This window comes from Balaenoptera musculus, chromosome 11 (genome assembly GCF_009873245.2).
Source record: "Balaenoptera musculus isolate JJ_BM4_2016_0621 chromosome 11, mBalMus1.pri.v3, whole genome shotgun sequence".
NCBI classification, from domain to species: domain Eukaryota; kingdom Metazoa; phylum Chordata; class Mammalia; order Artiodactyla; family Balaenopteridae; genus Balaenoptera; species Balaenoptera musculus.
In genome coordinates, this window is record NC_045795.1 from 78028859 (window position 1) to 78045055 (window position 16197).

General features: G+C 40.0%; 1 protein-coding gene across 1 annotated transcript in view; it reads left to right on the plus strand.

Annotated features, from left to right (window-relative positions):
- The window catches only part of LOC118904285 (nif-specific regulatory protein-like), a 28704-nt gene extending 21709 nt beyond the window's left edge, over positions 1-6995 (plus strand). Inside the window, exon 2 of the mRNA XM_036870184.1 lies at positions 6896-6995. Within this exon, the coding sequence (XP_036726079.1) occupies positions 6896-6901 (6 nt within the window). The 3' untranslated portion in view covers positions 6902-6995. The remainder of the gene's footprint in view (positions 1-6895) is intronic.
- The last annotated feature ends 9202 nt before the right edge of the window (positions 6996-16197 follow it).

A 16197-nucleotide genomic window follows, 5' to 3' on the forward strand; every position in this document is an offset into this window, starting at 1 on the left:
ATTATGATGATATAGTAACAACAATAATACTGTATTAGTGTAGCTTGACTGCTGTCACTACCCAAAACCTCAGTAGCTTAACACAATACATGTTTACGTGTCACTCATTTCACAACTCAGTGTGGGTTGGCAAGGAGGTTCTTGCTTCACCCAGTCATTCAAGGGTGAGATTTTGTGACTTTGCTCACCTCTGGGTGCTTGGAGCCTTCTCCATTTGACCAGTAGAGGGTATGAGAGATTGAGGATCAAGACAAGGAGCTTTGTCTGGGCCAAACCTAGAAGTGGCCCCAAACATTTCTGTTCATGTTTTAGGACTCAGTCATATGGTTACACCTTACTAGAACGAATACTGGGAAATTTAGTCTAATTGTGTGCTCAGGAAGAGGAGAATGTGGATATAGGTGAGCATTGGCAGTCTATACAAATAATAATTAGAAAGGCTTAATAGAAGAGGAGGGATTTTTCCTGGATCTCTTAGAGAAGAAAGTGAGATTTGTAATAGGTTACTCAGCCTGCCTTTAGGTGGCATTATTTCAAGAGGAAGGATAGAAGAACTTAAAAAGCCTGTAAGCATTGTTTATAAAAATTACACATTTGTCCCACTAGCCACTGCCTTTACTGTAAGCCATTTGGTAATGACCTTGGGCATGCCATCTAACTACTATAGACCTCCATTTCCTCACTTATAAATGTTCTTCATAGGGATGTGGTGAAGTTTAAACAAGACTGGGCATACAAAGTGCTTAGCACAGGGTCTGGCCCAGAGTAAACATTCAGTAAGAGTTATTATTACTGATAATGTTAATATGTATGGCCCCAGAGCTAAATACTTGCTAGCCGTTCATTTATTTGTCATCTTTCCTAAAGGACTACTCAGAGTAGCAAAGAATGACTTGACTGAGTATATTTATATGAATTTTAGAATTCCATAACCCCAGTTCAGTAATAGGAGATTAGTGTTCCCCTGGCAGAATATTGGGGGAGAAACCCTCTCTGTCGCCCAAGGCTGGCATCCTCCCATTCAACTCCACAGACTTTTTATTCTTCTATGAAGAGGACAACAGTAGTATTGGGCCGTGATTTACCTCTCCTCCCTTCTTCCCAGAACTTTCTCAGTGTTGAACTCTCTCCGTGAGTTTGTCAGGGAAGAGTGAGGGTAAATGTCAGAACAGCTACTTTTTGCTCAGGCCTAATTGCAAGTTCTTAGCAAGGCAAGAACATCCCACCCAGGCCCATGTTAACTTGAGTGGATGGGTAGCTGTCAGAGCCTCTGGTTCCTTTAACTTAATTCTGTTCAGCAAACATTTATTAACAGCCCTGGGGATACAAGGTTGAAATGTTGCAGACCCTGCCTCTAAGAAACTGACTTAGGAAGGGTGAGTTTCTTGGAAGGTAGGAAGAAAGGAATTCAAGGTGGTGAGAAGAGCAGGTGTGGAGGAATAGATGTAGGAATTGCTGTACGGCGGCAGTGGAAGGAATGGTACAAGCTCAGCTCGAGTATGCAACTGCCTCAGGTCTGCCCCTAATTGGCCTCTCCTCGCAAGCCTCAGTTTTCTCTCTTTTAAAGGAGTGGAGTAAAAGTTCTGACATCATAGACCTGGGACGATTAAGTGAGATGATATATGTAAAGGGTTTACTATGTGTTAATAGTACTGGGCACATAGTAAGTGCTTAGTACATGTCAGCTGCTACTATTGTTATTGTTTTTGTGTGCTTCTGTGAATCGACTTGTAAACCCACTGCCTTGACCAAGGATTTTGTGCAGGCAAATTAGAGAACTACTGGGAATTTTATTACATTTTTGGTTCTCTCTTAGGCTACTGGTGAAATAGTGTACTATAGTCACAACTAATGGAAAAATGGCCTGCTGACCCCTGAGCTAAAAGGATAGAGAGCCCAGTTAATATCAGTGAAATCTGGGAGAGTTAGGGCTTGAGATGGGAGAGCCGTGAGACTTAAATGGCAAAGGGAGGGAGGGATGGCTATGTTGAACCCTTTGGAGAGAAGAGGGGCTGAATGTGTGTGGATATGTAGACGTTGTCAGAAAATGGAGGCTCCTTTTTTTTCTTTTTTTAAAAAAATGTTTTATTTATTTTATTTATTTTTGGCTGCGTTGGGTCTTCATTGCTGCGTGCGGGCTTTCTCTAGTTGCGGTGAGCAGGGGCTACTCTTCGTTGCGGTGCGCGGGCTTCTCATTGCGGTGGCTTCTCTTGTTGCAGAGCATGGGCTCTAGGCGTGTGTGCTTCAGTAGGTGTGGTGCATGGGCTCAGTAGTTGTGGCTCATGGGCTCTAGAGTGTAGGCTCAGTAGTTGTGGCGCACAGGCTTAGTTGCTCCGCAGCATGTGGGATCTTCCCGGACCAGGGCTCCAGTCCGTGTCCCCTGCGTTGGTAGGCAGATTCATAACCACTGCACCACCAGGGAAGCCCTGGAGGCTCCTTTTAAAATGTTAAGACTTCGCATGAGGAGTTTCACGGAGGGTCAGGAAAGCCCACGACTGACTGCAGGTACTAAAACGTATCCCTGAAACGTAGGCCAGAGGTGCTGGAGTCCTTCCTGGTAACTGGCTTCAGCTCCCTCTTTACCGGTTATGTTTTCAAACTCTTTTTTGGTGTTCAGTGGAGTGACCCTTAGAGCAGTAGGTGCAAAAACTGGACGGTATCTGTGGGGGATTTATTCCAGTACTGCACTGTGGACCCTCCAGTCCCATGGTATCCATGGGTACTGCATCCACGGTTTCAACCAACTGCAGACTGTAAACATAGTGCCCGACCAGATGAATGATGGTTGAATCCACGGATGTGGAACCTGTGGATAGGAGGGCCGACTGTATAGATTTTCATTATTAAATTTGCTTTGCCAGGGAGAAAACCGGTTAGGGTGAAAGCAAGGTGGAACTTGGGTGGGAAGAGAGTGAGTAAACTAGGGACACTGTCAAATCACATTTTTGGAGAATATGCCTACAGTTGACAATGTAACCTGTTTTAAAAATTTTGGTTTGTGGTTTTTCATTTGGGAGAAGAGACTTAGGAAAATGACAAAGGCTCAGTGTCACAAGCTTGGCTGCCTACAGGAGACAGGCCTGGAAGGAAAATAAGTGATGTGGACAAGCTGCGTACTTAGGGAAGTACGTGCCCACTGACAAGAGGTAGCCCACGACGTGGCATCAGCCAGTTATCCCCATGTGGGAGAGCTGGCCTCAGTGGCCAAATTTTTGGACCTTCAAAGAGAAAGTGGGAATATAGAATTTTAAGTGAATCTTCCTACCTTTTAAATATTAGCAACAAATTCCCTTTTTCTCCCCCTAAGATCACCAAGCAAACAGACAAAAAAGTGAACTATTTTAGGCCCATGTTCTTTGTTTGCAGTGAGAGTCAAAGAGTGGAGAGAAAAATGTGTAACCTGGGAGTTAGGCAGCTCAAATGAATACACTCCTGGTTCTGGTGCTCGCAAGGCACAGGACCTGGCATGGGGCACGTGCTCCACACGTTTTCATTGAATAAATACACCGGCTGGGGTAAACCTCTCTAGAGAGATGGAGAGAGGAGTCCGCCTTCCCTCACCTCCAGCTTAGAAGATAGAATCAAGTCAAAACCTGTGTTGCCCTCCTTGTTGGGCCCACCTTTCTAGCCCTTTCTCTTCCCTTTCACAGCCTCTGCAAGCACCTGAGGTGCATTCTCACACTGCAGCTCCATGGTTTGCCTAGAATTTAAGAAAGTTTAGGAAATAAAAAGAAAGTGTATACTGCTATGCTTAAAAACAGGACCAACTCAGTTTAGCCTGTATTTTCTTTCCTCTATCATGGTTAGTGCTTAATTTTGATAGACTCAATTATATAACAAGAAGTGATCCAGATTATGCCATAAATTGCAACAAGGGTCTCAGAGTCTTAAAAGGACGTAGAAATGTTACTCCTGGAAAATAAGTCATTTTCTTTGTTAAAGTTGATATAACAGTGCCCATGTAACAGTGTGGGCTTTTCGCTGTTCAAAGTTAATGAGAGGATTTTTCTGAACCCTTGGGCAGTCCACAGGATCTTCTTTTATAACAAATTTTGCTGATATCTGCCCTTTTATTTATTTATTTATTTTTAGTACAGAAGTTTTACTGTCTTGAGCAAGATTATTTTTGTTGCGGTTATCAGAAATCAATTCCTAAAAATTCAAGCTCTGATTGGGGGGGCCATTTACCCTTCAGGTCCAGGGGATTCTTAAAACCCTACAGAAAAGGATGTGCTTGGGTCCTCTGGGAGACTATACATGGGACAGGAAAGCCCTAGAACCCCCTGGGCAGAAACTGTTTCCCTTTCTGTCCTCTGGGGCTTCGGGGCCTCCTGGGGCTGATTTACTCTGAGCAGCATGTTCATTCGTCAGTCTTTGCTGATTGGCTTTTTCCTAGAGACTGAGAGCACATGGGGGAGCTTGCAGAGTAGACCAGAGTAGACCCTCTTCATCCCAATTTCTGGTTCTCAGGAGAACGAATTGAATGTCTCAGTTTGGGTCATGTGTCCAGCTTTCACAAAACAAGAAAGGAGTTTGGAGTTTCATAGTACAAGCATTACTTGGCATTGGGTTATATGGTGCTTACAAAAAGGGTCACCATGGGCTAGGCAGCTACTCTAGAAGAAAGCCATCTTTTACAAGCTCCATCCTCCACCCCCCAACCAAAAATCTAAAAAAAGAGTAAATAAATTAAATTTATGCCTGTCAGGACTTTGGAGGACATTCAAATTAGGTCTTTTCTTTCTTCTTGTTTCCATCTCCTCTCCCACCTCTAATGGGTTGCCATTTAAAAAGTCTTTTAAAAATTTGTATTTGTTGAATGCTTGTTACATAGTAGGTGGTGAATGAGTAAAAGCTATCAAGTTTTATGTTTCTATTGTTAGAAAATGTTCTCCAGTCTTCCTTTTAAATTATTTCTTTCTCTTCGCTAAACAAAATTAAGTTGCTGTTTAGGCAGTTTGGTATACTGGAAAGGGAACTAAATAGCACCAAAGGCCTCCATTCTGGTTCCAGTTTCAAACCATTTATTTTCTGGGTTATCTTGAGCAAATTATGACCTTCTCTCAGTGTGTTTCCTCACTAGTAAAATGGAGATCATAAATAACAGCCCTTTTGAGCACAGTGTCATTGTGAAGATAAAATGAAAGAATATATACAAACGTGTGATAGTTGTTTTTTTCCTACTAAAGAAAGATTTCTGACCCCTATTCTAAGTAGAAAATTACTATTTTTAAATGCTTATTTTTAGTAACTGCCACTACCATTTTTCTCTAGGAATAGGGTTTCTCTTAAAGCATTTTTACAGTATTCAGGCTAGTAAATGGTGAATTCTTTTAACGGCAAACACTATCTTGGGGGAGATTTCATAGCACTCTGATGACTTCCTTGGATACTTTGGAGATATAGCTGAAGTGTTCTGATGGAAAACTGAAAACTAGCTTGACTTAGAGAAGTAGGGTCAAGCACACATGATGCCGGTGTTGTTGTATCTGCATCTCCAGCCTACCTTGAAGGAATCATCGTCAAAGAGGTGGTTATCTGTAACATAACATCTTTATTGGCTGCCTCTATCCTGGGAATTTGTAGCTTCCTTTGAGTGATTTTGCATAGCCGTAAAATGTTTAGAATGCAAAGAAATGAATTTTGGCTCAGGACAGACGTGTTAAACAAGATAGTGGCTTTTATTGGAAATAAGGCAGAAAAGGAACACTGAAATGGAAATCAGAGAAAATTTTTAAAAGATAGGAGACTGGGAAGCAATTAGAAATCTGAGAAAGAGAAACAGCTGGCTTATAAAGATTGTAGGAATGATTACTTTACTGAATGATTACACTGCTGAGTAACATTTTGTGGGTGAATAAAACAGACTGTCTAAAAAAGGGAGAGGGGAAGGATATGATCCAGGAATAACTTAAAAGCCAATAAAGGTAATTATGAAAAAATGTTCAAACATGGCATAGAATTTCAGCCACTGACTTTGGAGGATGCTTTATTGGCACCTCAAACCATAAAAAGATTTGCCATCTTAGAGTACGTGATAATAAATAAAAGTTGAGCAAAGCCTTGGTGTATAGCCAGTGAGGATTATAGGAAGAGAAGTGTATTACTAGTGAATTTTTCGTATGAAATCAGCCTGCCTTGTGCTTTATATACTTGGACAGCATCTGTTCCATAGCTGTGTCATTGCCCATATTTGCTGTTTTTTCCCTCCTGCACGTCAAACTTGAAAACCAGCTTAATTTCTAACTCTGGTTTGTTAATCTCCAATCCCTTGATTCCATAACTCAATGCTCTTCCCCAAATTAATTTGAGTAGTACCCACTTTCTACTTGAAATATGTATGAATGCATATGCACAAAAATATGCAGATAAGGGAACGGGTAATTTCTTTGTGTTTTTTTAGGAAGATGGTTTAATTGAGTTTTTGTTTCCTGTTTGTACTATTATGAATTGCTTTTATAAACTGCTGAATGATAAAGGACAGAGAGAGCTTTCCAAATAATATTCTCACTCAGTGTGTTATGTGCATGTTAAAATCTGTGATTCTGACAGGTTTCATAGAGCAGGCTTTCTGAATAGCCATTTTAAAATTTAAGTGAAAACTCATTAGTGGCAAATTACACACAATGATTTTAAGCCCCAGGAGGCTGACTCTATGTACATATTGAATAGTTGTTTGTTCTTAGTTTATTGTATAAATATAGCCAATTAAGTTCATTGTAAAAAAAAAAAATTGAATTGCATTTGTTGTAAAATTGGTAAAGTGACTCGAATTTTAACACTTCGACATTTTAAACACATATAATTTGGGGACTTCTGGCAACTAATGAGATTGTAGATTTCTGATTAATTTTATACATTGTTTCATCGCTTTGCCCCTTTTCTTTTTTTGTAGGTCTGAACACAATTAAGAAGAAGGAGCTTCTACAATCGCAGCAGATGAAGATCCACTGGTAAATCGATCAGGATTTTTGGCCTGCCCTCCAAAGAAAAGGTAACTGGTTCTTTGAACATAGCACAGCTGAGTAAATGCTGCAGTGCCTCTGATTATAATGGAGTTTGAGTTTTACCAAAGGATGATAATTTTTTAAATTTAAGGTATCTGAGTAAGGTCTCCAATTTTAAGCATTGGATCATTGAATATGATCTTATTAATATGAAATGACAGTGAATTTTAGAGTACAGTATTTTTAGATGTTTGTCAGAATAAAATCTGCTAAATAACCTTCCCTCCCCCAAATTCATTAAAAGTTTTGGAATACTTTGGAGATGGGAACCGGCACCGCCCGCCCCCCCCACCCAATCCACATTCACCTTTTCCTGTGAAGTTGTCTAAAGACGTGCTCTTGGATTTTTGTCCTGTTCTACTTTCCCAAGCTCCTGTTTTCTTCTCTCTACAAGCAATGTAGACCCAGCTGCTGAGGGCAGGGGAGAGCCTAAGGAAATTGTAAAACAGACCGGAGTACTTCAGGTGCACTTTCTGGGCCCAGTGCCTTTGCCCAGCCTGCCGGCTCTGCTCGTGAGCAGTTCCAGATCATTACAAAAATAGCAGCCACCATTGATTGAGTTCCTCACTACATACTCACTATTTTCATTTACTATTTGGGGAGGAGGGTGGTAAGTTTCATATAATGTGAAAAAGAAGAAAAATTTCTGAAGGTGTTTTTATTTAAAAAAAAAAAAAATGATGCATCCTCCCACCTACTCTTGAAAGGAATGAGGGGGGCTTCCAAGTTAAGATGCAGTTTAAGATGAGTCATTGAAGGATAAAACTGAACAGAATCCAAACAGGAAAGACCAAAGGAGTTTCAGCCTCTGAAATTGGTCAACTTACATATTTAGGCAACAAATGCAATGCCTCAGTCAGGTTTTAGGCATCTGTAGCAAAGATGGAAACATTTTGGACAACATGAACATGCATCTGCAAAGGTAACATTTTCACTGTGACCAAACAGAAACAGGAGCTTGTAGAAGGATGTAGCAGTTTTGTTAAGGTGTTTAGAAGAACAGGACTGGGCAGCTCCGAAGTCTCCACCTTCAAAATAGGCCCTTAAAATTTTCCAGCCCAAAGCTGAAAGGCCAGCAATGCAGAGGTATCTTTCAGTGATCGTCAAAGTCATCACAGAGGATGGCATTCACTGTGGAATGTCTGGAAAGTGCCAGAGAAGCAAGAAGCAGGGCTTTCCTAGATGGTGGTCAGCAACTGGCAGTGGTGGGATATGAGGGAGTGGGAGGTGAAGGTAGAGAGGAAACATATTTGACAGAAATATGCCAAAGGACCTCTTTAGTCCATAACTGTTTACTGAGCTTCTACTACGTGCAGAAGGATTATCCTTGAGGAGGAAAAGAGAAGAATAGGAGGTGATTTTCACAGACTATAATTATGACTTACCCTTTTTGAATACTGTTCCGATGAAAAGTCAAGTATAATAGGATACCAGGAAGCCAATGACAAGGGGGGTAAAGAAGTATCGCAACTCAAGACTGCAGGGATCAGACATGTGGAGGAATGAAATGGACCAGGTGGAACTATGAGAAACTGTTAAATTCATGACTAATCTCAAAGGGCTTACCTTTTCAGTGCCAGCTGATTTTAGGCCCAAAATCCATTCAACAGATATTAATGGAGTGCCTACTTATATGCTGTGCTCTTCCGGGCACTGGGAATTAATTAGTAAATCAAAGGGACAAAGTCCCTGCCATTGTGGTACTTACCTTTTAATAAGAAGAAAGAGATAGTAGGTAGCAAATGTAATAAGTAAATACATTGATTTGACTTCTGTTTTAATAAAACCACTTTGGCCACTATATTGAGATAGGATATAGAGGGCAAGGGTAAAAGCAGTGAAAGCAGTTAAACTGTGGTTATTGAAATAACCCAGACCTTTCAAAATTTTAAGGGAACTGAAATCTTAACTTTAATGACTTTTCTTGATTTTTTAAAAGTTAGCAATTTAAGAAAACAGTTTGAGTCCACCTAAATAAGTCAGTGGGATTCTGCCATGTGGTGACAGTTTGCTACCTTGGGTATAGAAGTGATAAAGGAAGTCAGAAAAAGGTGAGGACTTTGGGCCAGGCTAAGTTGGGGAAGGTCAGAGTTGACTTGAAACTCACATGAAAGCTTGATTTTGATTAGCACATGAAACTGAAGGAAGGGAAAAGATAATGGCATGTAACTAGTCACAGTAGCAAAAAGGTGGAAAGAACCCAAACGTCCATCACCTGATGAATGGATAAACAAACTGGTATATCCACACAGTGAAATTTTATTCAGCCATAAAGTAGAAAAAATTACAGATATATGCTCCAACATGGGTGAACCTCGAAAACCTGGCTAACTGAAAGAAGCCAGACACAAGAGGTCGCATACTGTACGGTTTCAACATTGTGAAATATCCAAAATAGGCAAATCTATTGAGAAAGAAAACAGATGTGGTTTCTAGGGGCTGTGGGAGGGATGGGAGACGGGGAGTGACTGCTTAACGGGTACAGGGTTTCCTTTCGGGGTGATGAAATGTTCTGGAACAAAATAGTGATGATGATTGCACCACATTGTGAGTGTACTAAATGTCACTAAGTTGTATACTTTAAAATGGTGAGTTCTATGTTATGTGAATTTTACCTCAATTTAAAAAAAAAAAAAGGATGGCATGTGGAAAAGTATTTGAAGGATGTGCATTTTACGTCTTGTTTAGCTGGAGTGGAGTCTTTGTAAGTGGGCGTGATGGATGATAAAACTAGGAAAAAAGGATGTTGAGTCAGATAGTGAAAGTTGTTGGCTGCCAGGCAAGCAGTTTAGACTCTCTTCTGTTAGCAGCTGTAAAACATAGCAGTGTGTACTCCCTAAGTAAGAAGGAAACTGAAGAGAGGTTGGTGCTTTGGGAATCGCAGCCTCTGGGTTTCAAAGCAAAGCAAGCGGCCTCTGGCTTTATCAATCTGTGCTATTGCTGCTCCCCTCGTGGAATTTTATGATAATCTCATGGAAGTCGCAAACAAAATTAATTTAGAGTTTCTTCATCTTTTAAAGAATATGCTTATTATAGTTCCTGATTATAAATGTTTGTTATTAAAAAAATTAGATAACTATGTGAGGTGATTGATATGTCAACTAACCTTATCGTGGTAACTGTTTTGAGAGATATATATATATCTCCATATCTATATATCTATCTCAAGTATCTCAAATCATCACATTGTATACCGTAAACATACACAATCTTATGTGTCAATTATATTTCAGTAAAACTGGAAAAAATTTAAACATTATATAAACCCTAATAAAAAGCATAATAATTACATTCCTTCCCTCCCTCGTACCCAAAAGTCCAGAGCTATCTAGACTGTTTTCTGTGAATAGACATATCGTCATCATCATTATTACATTTTCACAAAAACAGGCACATATTATGCATAGTATTTTGCATGTCACTTTTAAAAAACTTACATCTTGGCTGTCTTTCTACTTCTTTCCTTTGGATTGCTACATTATATGCTAGACTTTCATTTGTAAAAACAAACAAAAAAAATTGAAAAGCAAATGCGGTTTACCTCTATTACGAAGAAAATGAGGTATCATAAAATGTAAAAGTAGCTAACACTTAATGAGCCCTAACTATTTGCCAGGCGCTCTTCTAAGCATATTAATTCACTCACTCCTTGTAACAACCTGATGAGGTAGATACTGTTTTGATCCTTTTACAGAGAAGCTAACTGAGGCAGAGACAAAATGTGTCCTGTTGTGGTCCATGGTTAGGCAGTAGCAGAAATGGGCTCCAGGACAAGCTTCAGCTCCAACTGATGGTTGTTATGAGGGACCTTGTGGCCAATGGTGTGAGATCATAGAGATTTTTCAAGAGAAGTCAATCTGGAATTTTGTGTGAATTTTTCCAGATTTTAATGTTGGCTTTTAAAAAAAATAGCTTTATTGAGATATAATTTAAATGCCACAAATTTAAATCATTTTTTTGTATATTGCCACTTTAATTGCCACTTTAATCATTTTTAGTATATTGACAATGTTGTGCAGACAACACCTCTATCTAGGTCTAAAACATTTTTATCACGCCCAAAGGAAACATCGTTTCCATTAAACAGTCACTTTCCATCCTCCCCTCTCACCAAACCCTGGAAGCCACTACTCTGCTTTGTTTCTGTGAATTTGCCTACTTTGGATATTTCACATAAATGAAATCATATAATATGTGGCCTCTTGTGTCTGGCTTCTTTTACTTAGCTTGTTTTTGAGGTTCATCCATATTGTAGCATGTATCAGTACTTCATTCCTTTGAATGGGTGAATAATACTCTATTGTGTGGCTATACCACATTTTACTTAGCCATTCTTCAGTTGATGGACACTTGGGTTGCTTCCACCTTTTGGCTTTGTGAACAATGCCATTATGAACATTGGTACACAAGTATCTCTTTGAGTTCCTGCTTTCAGTTCTTTGAGTGTACACCTAGAAGTGGAATTGCTGGATCATATTGTAATTGTTTGTTTAACCTTTCGAAAGACTGTCAAACTATTTTCCACAGGGGCTGCACCATTTTACATTCCCATCAACAATGTAGAAGGATTCCAATTCCTCCACATCCTTACCAACACTTGTCATTTTCTGTTTTTGTTTGTTTTTATTTCCTTACTAGCCATCCTAGTGGGTGTGGAGTGGTATCTCATTGTTGTTTTGATTTGTATTTCTCTAATGACAAATGATGTTGAGCATCTTTTCACGTACTTGTTGGTCATTTGTATTATCTCCTTTGGAGAAATGTCTGTTGAGATCCTTTGCCCATTGCAAAAATTGGATTCTTTGTCTTTTGTTGTTGTTTTTGTTGTCAGAGCTCTTTACACATTCTAGATACAAGTCCCTTATCAGATATTGGATTTGCAAAAATTTTCTCCATTCTGTGGGTTCTTTTCACTTCCTTCAGGGTGTCCTTTGAAGCACAAAAGTTTAATGATTTTGATGAAGTCCAATTTATCTATTTGGCCCTGTTTTGTAAGAAATACTTGGTAAGTTGGATTCCAGCCTTCTAATCATCCACTTGTGATTGCTTTTGTGCTGCCACTTCCCCCAGAAACCATTTGGAAAAATCCTAATGTTTTGTGAAGATCCCTGTTTTCTGAAGTGGAGGCAAGAAGCTCTAGAAAGCAGCAAAGATAGATTCCCTACCAGTAGTGGTTTTGTTTTGATTCACCTTTTCAGCTCCTGAAGTTCCTTCACTTCGAGCAGTTTGGTGGAGAGGAGGATGCAGTAGAAAGTGGACAAGAAGATCATGGTCTCTGGGTCCTGCAGATTTTGTGTCAAAAGAGAGGTTTAAATAGGTTAAAATAAAAGGCCAAAACTTTGCCTTGAGTCATAGGTGGTGCCATTTAAAATCAGAGAGGCCATGGGAGTGAAGTAATTGTGTGTTTCTGGGAAGAAAGGTTTAGGGACCCTGAAATCTGGAGAGTCATTTGGGTTCAGGTCTCGCCTTTTGTATGAGAAAATATGTGTTTAGGTTGGGGGTTGAAGATAGGGAACTGTATTCATTCATAGTCATTCATTCACATGTTAGTGAAATGTAGTAAAATCTGCATGCCATCTGTCTTTACCAAGACATGGAAGGTTTTATTTTAGAGGTGGAAAGGGGATGCAAGCCTTTGTGGAACAGTCTGCCTTTGGGGAAGCAGTACAAACCCAGATGGGTTTCTGGATCAGGGTGTACACAAAGAATGTGGAAAAGTTAGGTGGATTGTGTTTGCTAGATCTGTGTCTTTACTTAGGACTGGAACTTTGCTGCAGAAAGGGGGAAGAAAAAGCTGTGTCGTTCCTTCCTTCTTGTACTAACACACCTATACTGTTAGTCCTAGAGTTCAGCCCTAACGCATTTTGCTGGCCAGCTTGGGGACCTGGCCACTGCACATCTTATGGTATGAGAGGAGGTGGGTTCCATGTTCCAAATGACACCCTTATGTTGGAATGCAAACTGTTAATCCTTGGGAGACTAAGCATATATCTCATTGCCACCTTGATTTCAGGGCATATACTCTTAACCCTAGTCCAGGAAGTTCAATTTAGATTTAGATGTAGAAGTGGGGATGAGTTCCTATGAGCTTAGTGTGAGAGATCAGGAAAGATTTTGTTAAGGAAATGGAACTTGAGGGGGAACGTGACTGAACGGTAGGATTTCAGCCAAGGGAGGGAAGTATTACAGATTGCGTGTCCTGTACGAACAAAGGCTTGAGAGCTGGGATCTGGAGGGGGAGCATATTCAAAGCTATGAATTGGTCATTTGGGCTGGACTGTAGGGTACCTGCAAGAGGGAACACTGTAGATGTGGTGGAGCTGAGCCTGGGGCCAACTGGAGAGGGTCTGGAGTGCTAGGAGAAAAGTTTTTATTGAGTTCAGTGGTCAGTGCTGAGCCCCTGAAAGTGTTAGAGCAAGGACTGACAAACTAACGCCATGCTTTACCCTGCAAGAATGATCTGCTAGCATATCATGGCTAGATTAGAATTGGGGCTTCTTATGTGACAGGCATGGTTCTGGTAATGATAGCTCTAGGGTAGGGTACTTTTTGCACTATTAACTTTCTTAATATTCCTCATAAAGTAGATACTCCTATTTTATATCATATTTATTTATTTATTTATTTGGACTTTGTTGGGTCTTTTTTGCTGCGCGCGGGCTTTCTCTAGTTGCGGCGAGCAGGGGCTACTCTTCATTGCGGTGCACGGGCTTCTCACTGCGGTCGCTTCTTTTGTTGTGGAGCACAGGCCCTAGAGCTCGCGGGATTCAGTTCTAGCAGTGCGTGGGCTCAGTAGTTGTGGCTCGTGGGCTCTAGAGTGCAGGCTCAGTAGTTGTGGCGCACAGGCTTAGTTGCTCCGTGGCATGTGGGATCTTCCTGGACAAGGGATCGAACCCGTGTCCCCTGCCTTGGCAGGCGGATTCTTAACCACTGCGCCACCAGGGAAGTCCCACATCATTTTATAAATGAGGAAACAGGCACAGAGAAGTTAAAATTTCCCCAGAGTTATACAGTAAATAAGTGGTAGAACTGGGATTCAGCCTGGGCATATTGGCTCTAGAACACCTGTTCTTAACTGCTGGGCCCATAAGATGGTAGTACTTACCATCACTTCAGTGAAAGCTGATTGGTACAAAGGTGACATAGGGAATTATTTTTAACAGTGTGTTTAATCTTTGCATTTTAGTGCATCTGAGGCAGTGCGCTAGAACTATGACTATACAGTCAGCCGCTTTTTATAGCTAAATGTTAGTCCATTTAGCTATTTTTTTCATTCCTTTCCTATAACTTAATCCTTTCTCTCTCTTTTTAAAAAAAACTCTTTAACCTGAAGGCTTTAAATGAAGATTTTAAATGAAGTTTGTCAGTCCTTCAAAATTACAGGCCGGTATTAAATTCCTAGAAACATTTGGGCCTTATTCAGTTTAAAGTTACATGTTAATACCTTTTATATGTGTATTGTTAAATTTTCTCTCTTTTCAAGCGGTTTGCTATTACTGGTGAATGATTCTTTGGAAGAATTTGTACGTAGCTCCACACATATGATTAAGAAAACAAACCAAAAATTCAAAACTTTGAACTTTTGGGCAAATGACACAGTTTATAGAATGACTATGCATACAGGTCAAGTCTTTAAAAAGATAATTACCTTCATCTTTTAGTCTCCACTTTTGCAACTCTCCTTATTATTCCTAATTTCGCACTTGATTGTCAGCAATTCTAGCCACTGAGCTGATGAGTTAAATTTCTTCCACTGTTCTCCCCCTTCTGAAATACTGATGTATTCATAACAGGCTGTAAGGTATTTCACTAGAGGGAGCACAGTTAAAGAGGGGCCTTGCCTGCCATACCCCTTATGCAGAAGAGAGCCCTGGCTCTGTCTCCAGAAGAAAGAAGGAAAGAGAGAGGTGTGGTCAGAGGAGGGAGAGAAGATATGAACAAAGGCACAGCCAATTTTAGGAGGAGATAAAGCAACCCAAGGCAACACATTCCTAATTTAGTGGTTCCAAGTTTCTTTTTACTCAAATGACTGCAATCCTTTGGGGTTGATAATGGAGAATCTCTGTTATCAACCCTGTAATTTGCACACATAAATATACTGTAGTTGCTGGTTTTCAAGTTTATTAAAATGTTGTATTGGGACTGGTTGTTCTTTCCAAATAAAAAGGCTGGTTGTGTGGGGTCTTGCATCTTAGGCAAGTTTTGGACAGTTTCAGCCATTTTACATGAAACCGAATTTAAAGATTTTGTTATGGTTGTTGCTGTTGTTTTGTTTTGTTTTGGATTTAGTGATGCCTTTGGCCTTTGAACAAAGCATTTTACAAGTGAATCTGCTGTGCAAAGAATCCTTTTTGTAAAGAGAGACCTTGTTACCCTGGCACCTACTGGGAACATCCCTAAATTTGGATGGTGAAGTAAGGCCACCTTTTAAATACATCCCTGGAAGGGATGAAATACTCAGAACTTGGCAGTGTTTCACTTCTGACGGCCTAGTTCTTAAGCCACATACAGTCTAATTGGTGGTGACAGCTTTTTCCATAAGAGCATTTTGATTAAAATTAAATCAAAAAATTTCCCCTACTTCTCATTCTTCTCACGTCCTCAGTGAAATTGTTGTGTTTACTCTGGTGCCTAGCAGAGTGCCTGGTATGTGGTAGGCAAGCAGGAACGGTTTGATAAATTGAATCCTCATTACTCAAACCTTACAAAACATATCATTTATCTGTACAGACAGATGCTGAATATCTTCAGAACTATAGGACATCATCAGAAGTACACCAGTAGGAGAACTGATTGATAGCATACAAGGAATGCTATTACATGAAAATAATTATAGTAAATGAATGTAAATTGTATTGTTCATGTTTTAAAATATTTTTTGGGTGCAGAGGAGGGGTGTTTAGGTTAAGAAGTCATCAGGTTCTTTGTTATAAAACCAAGTGTTTGAGTTTCTGTTGTACTCTTGTTTATAGAGAGTGCCCTTTGCATAAGAACACTTTTTAAATGTTGCCCAGATTTGAGTATCAGACAACTGTACTTTCTCAGCTAGCAGTTTTGGCTTCTGTTGGTGACTCATTCAAACGGTTGAGAAACCCAAACCAACTATGGATATCAGAAACTGCATGTTCTGGAAGGGGTTAGGACTTTCTCATGGGTGAAGAGAATGTAGTAAAACGCATTGTCTGCAGCA